Source organism: Platalea leucorodia (assembly GCF_965183815.1).
Source record: "Platalea leucorodia genome assembly, chromosome: 14".
NCBI classification, from domain to species: Eukaryota; Metazoa; Chordata; class Aves; order Pelecaniformes; family Threskiornithidae; genus Platalea; species Platalea leucorodia.
In genome coordinates this window covers 12422083-12429534 of record NC_138836.1, presented here as the reverse complement: position 1 = coordinate 12429534, position 7452 = coordinate 12422083, and the positions used below count along the sequence as shown (strand labels likewise).

Genomic DNA, 7452 nt, shown 5'->3' with positions numbered 1-7452 from the left:
GTTGGCTGATGGAGGGGGAGGTGAGCTCATGGAGGCCAGGATCACTCTCTCCATCCTCTGGTTTCGCTGCCCTTGTTGCCCAGTAGCTAAAGGCTTACATCTTTGGGATGGAAAGCCATGAGTTTCTTGCTCCAGGGTGGCTGCACCACATACCCTGGTAACCTCAACAGCCAGCCAGGAGCCTGGGGACATCCAAAACCCCCACATCCTGGCAGCATGACCCTCCAATGCACAGAGCCCTTGGCTGTCCCTGGGCTCTGGGTTCCTGGGTGCCACGGTCACAGCCCCCCAGGAGCTGGGGTGGAGTGGAGGGACCAGCACGACCCCACCACTCCCTGCACACACTGTCACAGGGTTCACAGAGCAACCACCCTCTCTGCTAACACACTGGAGGAACACACTAGCAGGGTCTGACCTGCCATATTTTAACCAAAAGAGGCAGAAAATGCCAGCAGCGACACTGTGAGCACCTGGAGATCTGCAGAAACGTCTGAAAGTCCATTCAATCCCTGGACAGATGAGAGAGCTTCGCCTGGAGCTGCTTCTGGACTTTCTTGTGGGATCTTTCGAGAGAGGTCCCAGCCCTAGTTCTGTCCCAGCATCAGTGACACCTCTCCAGTATCTGAGCTGATCCCATCCCTGCTACGAGTCCCTCTTCACCAGCAGCAGCCAAGGGAGCACAGCTGCCAGCATGGCCACAGTCAAGATGAGGAGGACGGCGAGGGCAATGGGTGACTGGCAGCATTTCACCCCCAGTGCTGAGCTGGATGACACCGAGCTTCGTGTTTCCGCTCTGCTTCTCCTCCCCAGGGAGCTGCAGTCTGTGTCCACCAGTGGCATCCCATGGTCGCTGATGACAAAGATGTGGGCTTCCCGTGCCAGCTCTCCCGGGACCCCCTGTGAGTCCATGGGGCTGTTTCCCATGCTGCAGCACCGGTCGAAGCTCTGCACTGGCATCACAAAATGGCTGGGCACCACCAAGGCGTTGCTGGCCTCCATTTTGGTCAGATGGGACAAGGAGGAAGGTGACAGAGGCATCTCCAGTGTCCGGGGGTTGGTGCCTGCCTTGGGCGGCCATAGGGCCTTCTTCTTGCTGAGGAAAGTCACGTAGCGGCAAACGGGGCAGATGATGCTGCTCTGGACCTGGCCGTCGAGCTTGGCAGAGAGCAAGCACTTCACCAGGCAGTCGTGGCAGAAGGTGTGCCCACAGCTGAGCTTGCGGTGGGTGGCCGCCAGTGGGTGAAACTTCTCGTAGCACACGGGGCACTCAGCTGGGGAACCCTCCTTGCTGGACGAGGTCTCAGACATCCCTGCTCTGTTGGCCACAGGTGCTCCCCAGCTGCAAGGAAGAGGCACGATGGGTTAATAAAGGGCTCGGTTGCAACGATCAGCATGGTCCATGTCTTCACCTCTCCTCCTCCTCCCTGCTCTCTTGCCTTTGCCCTCTTGCCCCTAACAGATGCAGTCAATGGCTACTAGGCATGGTCTCAACAAGGCAGGGCATTTTCAGGAGCATTAAGCCTCTCAGTGTGGCCCCTGGGGCAAGAGAGAGATGAAGGGAGGAACTCAGCTCCAGAGCCACCGGGGGCAACAATCCCTGGCTGCAAAATCACATAGAAAAAGGTGTGAGCCCCTGGATGGAGCTGTGACTACCTGCTCAGCGCCTGGTCCAGACAAAGCAGGTTCAGCTTATGTCACGAGTGCCTCCGTGCTCTGCTGCCAGCTCCAGGTGCACGAGGGGTGGGAACTCCCATCCCACAAAGTACCCTGCCAAGGAAAGGGAGATGCTTCCATCCCAAGGGACGCAGAGGAGCCAGGAGGAGCAGGGGGAGACCAGGTCAGTGGGGCAGGTGGGAGCACAGGACCCCACGGGGATGCAGAGGGAGCATGCTGTAGCCGGGGCAGACAGTGAGCACCCATGCCAGGCTCCTTCCAAGCTGCTGGAGGATGTCCAGGCTGGTGGCCAAGCCAGCGTCATCTCCAGGCCATGCTCCTCACTCACGCTGGAGCACAGTGTGGGCAGCAAGCCCCAGAGATTGGCGTCTCTTATTAGTCAGAGCGGGTAGGGCAGAGCCCAGTCGGCTCACCTGGCCCCCGCCCTGGCCCAGGGTGCAAGGGGGAGCACGGGGCCGCTGTGATCCCCAGACCTGAATTTGGACTGGGTATGAAGCTCTCCCGTGCACCTCCCAGGGTAGCGAGCATTCTCTTGGCAGCTTCAGGGAAGGGAGAGGGAAGAGGGGAGAAGGGAGAGAAGAGAAAGGAAAAGGGAGAGGGAGAAGGGAGAAGTGGGAAGGAAGAGAGGAGAGAGGAAAGAGGAGAGGGGAGAGGGGAGAGGGGAAAAGGGATAGGGGAGGAGGGATGCTCAGCTCCCTTCTCTTGGAGTAGTTCAGGAACTGGAGCTTCATAAAACCTGCAGGTTTTTCCAGACCTTGTAGCATTTTCAGACCCGACCAACCTGCAGCCTTTTTCTCCCGCATGGCTGTGCCCATGGGCACTCTCAAAGCTGTTTCTGGAGGTTTTGCCATTCCCTTCTTGGCTGCCCTCTCCTTGCACAGGAGCCACCCCCTGCACCAGGATGGCCACAAGAACACAACGAACCATCCCCTTCCCATGCAAGAGAAGAAAGACCCAGGCTCCTGCTCTGGTTTAGGAGGGGTCAGGGACTTGGTGCACCCAAATTGCTGCAGAAGGACACCTTATCCCTGTGCACCCGCTCCTCCATGCCCCAAAGCCCCCTTACCTGCTGCAGGGCACCAGGGCAGGAGCCCCTCCATGCACTTCACTGCTGTCCCCAGAAGCGGGGCTGGCCGTGCCCCAGCCCCAGCACCAAGCACCAGCTGGGGAGAGGACCGGGACACCTATATAACACGGAGGTGTTGGCTGCGCATTTCATGCGGGCACATTGCGCAAAAGCTGGAGCAGGGACCGGGACAGCTCCCGGGGAGTGAATGCAGAGGAACTTGTTTGGGTTTTAAAGGCCTGATATTCACCTGGTTGGCCAGGGAGTGGGCGAGGAGCCGGCGTCAGGCGTCGGAGGGCAGGGACAGGAGGCATGGTCTTGCCTGCTTTCCCTCATATGATGGGAAGCTGAAGCTGGGTTCATCCCTGGGGTCAAACCCCAATGAAACAGGCACTAGAGGGGATGCTGGGACCCCAAGCCCCTCTGTTGCTGCAAAGCAGGGTGTGCTGCAGCATCCTGCACTGGGGTTGGGCTCCTGCCAAAGACTTCTTGCCTCTACCCACCAGCGCTCCCCATCCCTCACCCTGGCCGCGTTTTTGTCCCCATATCCCTTCCCCTCCTCATCCCCCAAACGCTCATCCGTCCAGCCCTGCACTCCCCATCCTACATCGCGGGACATTCACCAGAGCCCTGGTGAGGCGATGCATGGCCCGACAAACTCAGAGCCAAGCAGGCACGGGGGCTACTGCCGCATTGCACCCGCCTTAGGGGGGGTTCCAGCATCTCTGGGAACTGTGGTCCAGGCAGCAGCAGGAGCCCTTTGGGCTCAGGGCAGGCAGGAGCCTCATGCTTGGCTGGCTCAGCAGCTGTGGGTGGCTTGTGAGTCACCATTTGGCCACGTGCGGGCTGGAAACCCATACAGCGAAGGTTCCCTGTGGCCTTACCCGTGTCCCAGGGTGCTGCCCGTCCCTCACTCGACCTCCAGGCAAGAAGCTGAAAGACGTTTCCCTACAAAGCCTTGCAAAAACTGCCAGCAGAGTGGATTGCTCCTGCTGCCATCTCAACTCTTTCCAGCCTCCCCTACCACCCCTCAGTGACCACAGGGCTGTCAGCCCACGCTCAGACTTTTTGAGTGGCCCCGCAGGGATCTGAGCACCACTTGCTGCACCCAGAGGAGGTCTCCAGAGCAGACGCAGTGACCCCAAGGCACCCTACCTGCACACCTTCCCTGGCTCTGGCTGTGGCAGTGCACCCACAGGTCCTGGATTTGCACTGTCAGGGGGCCTGAATGCCCTGGAGGGCCTGGGATCTCCATCATGGAAAGCCTTCAGGAGAAACCTGGACATATGGAGGAGTCTCGCCTTGGGGCAGAGAGATGCTCTGCAGAAACATTCCCAGCCCTGTGCTCCTCCAGCTTCAAGAAGGTGCCAGGGCTCTGCAGGGTCTATGGGACAAGCAGAAGAGGAGCTGCACCCCTGGCACCCAAAACCCAATGAGATGGGACCTGGAGTCCCTTCGTGGGCAGGAGGGATGGTTTCACATGGCTGGGTGCCGTGGCAGGGAGCAGGGCTGCAGGCGTGGGCAGCAGTATCAGTCACTCGTGGGCGCAGTGGTTGCAGTGGTTACAACATGGCGCTGGTTTCTGGAAGGAGGAGGGTGGGTGCAGCCCTGCTGGGATGCCCCGTGCACTGGGGCAGCTGCCAAAATACATCTGCCCTCTGCAGAGAGCACCCATGGTGGGAGGCTTGTGCCCCAGGGGACACATCTCGAGCTGTGAAGCCCTGTCCCTTGCTGGAAGGAAACCCGGAGCACGACAACACCTTCCACACCTCTGCTTAGGATTGGGGACCAAGCCACTCCACTCGTTACCCCGGTTTTCTTGGGATGGTCAGAAACTGAAGGTGAAACCTCTCCAGACAGATTGTGCCAGGGCTGAGGTTGCACAGTCACCCCTGGGGTAAGCGTCCCCATCCCCTAGCCCCTCCTTGAAGCTGCTGGAGGTGCCAGGTCTGCTTACACCCACCAAGATGCTGGACTGCTGGACAAGTGATCTGGGCCAGCGAGAGCATATTTGGGGCAGCCAAGCATCTTCCCAGCTTCAGTTTGCTCTCTGCTGGCACCAAGGCGGGGTGGCAAGTCCTGTTTCCCATACTTTGAATGCTCTCCGCAGTTGGAAACTATGAGCTCATGGCTCTATACATAGGCACTGGAAAAACGAGTCTGCCTCCCTTTGCTGCTTTGACCACGCCAAAATCAAAGGGATTTTGGCATATCATGGCCCTGGCTCTGTCAGCAGTTTCGCTCTCTCCCGGACACAGCTTTTCTCGATGCCTTTGCCCCACTTTCACGTGCAGCAGCATCTTTCCTGAGTGACAGGACTGAGTCTGCTGGTGCCTGAAGGACAAGAAACCAGGTTCAGGGGCAAAGCAAGTCCCTAAATGCTGCCTGTATTTTTTTCTCAGCCTTTAAGAAGTACAGATCATGGCCAGTGTTTCAGCCCCCTCGAACCCAATGCAGGGCCAAGGGCTCCAGGATCCTTTTATCCAAGCAAGAAGGTGGCACCAGGCTCAGCTTCTCTCCAGGGACCACAGCTGAGACCTTCTCTGCTCTGGGGTTGATGGCTTCCAGTGAACAAGGGACATTTCTGACCCAGAAGAGGACACAGCCTCGCTGCAGGAACAGGGTGGCTGGGGCCCCTTCCCTGCAACCATGATGGCTTTTGGGCAGAGCTTTGCAGCCTCTTGCAAGCACAAGAGGATGCTGCAGAGACAGCCCTTGTCTTCCACAGCATTACCCAAACTTTCCACTCTCAGCGACCAGGTGGGGAGGAGGGAAAACATTATTACATATAGCTATGTGAAAGTGCTTATTTTCAAAGCACATTTAAAGCCAGAAGATAGATATATACGTGAGCCTGGTGCCAGGCAAATATTCACTATAGATCTCAATATTTCCATATGGAATCCATGCTGCACTTCTCCAAATCATAACAGATGAAGCAGGGACATTTCCAATGAGCAGAGACATGTCTCCCCACCCCATGGCTCAGCTGGGGCCAGGATCCTGGTGGGAAAAATCCCAGATTTATTCTTGATGGCAAGATGCACTCAGGGAGTTTTGCCATGCAGCCACAACCCTTCAACAGGGCCGGTGGCCTGGAAAGGCTGGGCTGGGTGAAGTCTCTGGCTTTGGAAGTCTGTAAACAAATGATTGCCAAAAGCTGCAGGAGGGATCACTGTGCCCATGTCTATATTCTCCTCTCTCGGTGCCATGAGTGGTCCATGAAATGGTGGCTGTGGTGGCCGGTGTCCCTGCCCGGTGGTCTCGGTGTGTCCCTGGTGAAGCTGCAGGGCAGGTCCAGTTGCAGTGCAGCTGGGATGCTGCCTCTCCTGCCTCTCCTCCAGCTCCTTTCCATGCTGGGCTCGTTACACCGTTTGCACAGTTTTCCCCATCACCCTGGGGCCAGCGCGCCTGCCCCATCCCTCCCAGGGCACGGTCAGTCCTCCCAAACCCCCCCAGGTTTTCCCTTAGCAATGCTCAGCTTGCAAATCTGAGGCTTTATAGGAGTTTCTGCTTGGCCCATTCTCCTCCCACCTCTTCCCAGCCCCAACTTAAATGGTGATTAGTTGGCGTTGGTGGGAATGAGGCGAAGGGAAGGGGTGGAAAAATCCATGTTTGACCTTAGGCCAGGGAGATATTTCCAGCTGGGGAAGAAGCTTAGTGAAGCAAAACTACTTTCCCAGGGCTGCATCGTGCTGGTGGAGGGTCCAAGGGTCCTGGCCCCTGTCTGAGTTATATCCAGTCCCATACTGTCAAAAATAAACTCACATAGCCCCCTTAAGGGGCTTGGGTGCCTCTGAGCTCGTCCATCTTTTCCCATGCTTGCTTCGCTTGAATTCAGAGTGGGAAAATCAGTGTCTTTTCCTTCTGGGTCTCTCCATCCCGCCTGTCAGGCACTGGCAGGATGGAGACCCACCATCAAGATCGTGATTTATCCAAGATGGCCCAAAACACCTAGAAGAAGCTCTTCCTTCAGCTTTCTCCTCAGTGCTTTTTTGCCGTGCCCAGGAGGTGGTGCTCTCGGATGTCCTTTGGCCACCCTGAAACCAAAAGGCCGGGGTGCACTGAAAAAAAACCCTGAGCCTGCCTCTGCAGAGCTGCCATGGTCTGGAGCTGGTGGTCCCCACCAGCTGGGATGCTGCCTCTTCCCCACCAGGATGGATGGGATCTGCTCATCCTCCTGACGATCAGAAATTTAGGTCCGGTCATTTGACATGACGAATGCTTATCAAACACTACGGAGCAACTGGGTATGTCCCCAAAGCCCTCTCCAATCTCTGTCTTCCCATCAGATGCTGCAGGCTTTGCGAAGAGACCTGCATGGTACCTAGGCATCACAGCTCCGACCTGCCCCTGCCTCCCTGTGGCTGGCAAGAAACCCTCCCAGGAATGACCCTGAGCCTGGCATGAGCCCTTGGAGCCTTATTCTGGCACCAAATATTGGGGATTTGTCCCATCCAGTCCATGCAGAGCCACACAGCCCCATGGTGCATGGGGTTTTCCCACACCTGGGAGGGCAACTGCACTCTCCAAGGGCTCCTTCAATGTTTTTTCCCCCCGAAGGTGCCCTCCACCAAGCCAGGCATCAGCTCACTGCAGGAGATGCCTCAAGAGAGTCTGGGGGCAGCCCAAATGTAGTTGCCTGAGATGATGAGCAAGACCAGGGCTGCACAACCCCCCCTGGATGTGGTGGAAAGATTTGGCCCACATCC

General features: G+C 57.4%; 1 protein-coding gene across 1 annotated transcript; it reads right to left on the bottom strand.

The window, feature by feature from the left end:
• Positions 1-642: 642 nt before the first annotated feature.
• Positions 643-1308, bottom strand: RNF222 (ring finger protein 222; the record flags this gene model as incomplete). The annotated part of the gene is made up of 1 exon (XM_082326483.1): positions 643-1308. One exon carries the CDS (start codon positions 1306-1308, stop codon positions 643-645), a length of 666 nt encoding a protein of 221 aa, XP_082182609.1.
• Positions 1309-7452: the final 6144 nt, after the last annotated feature.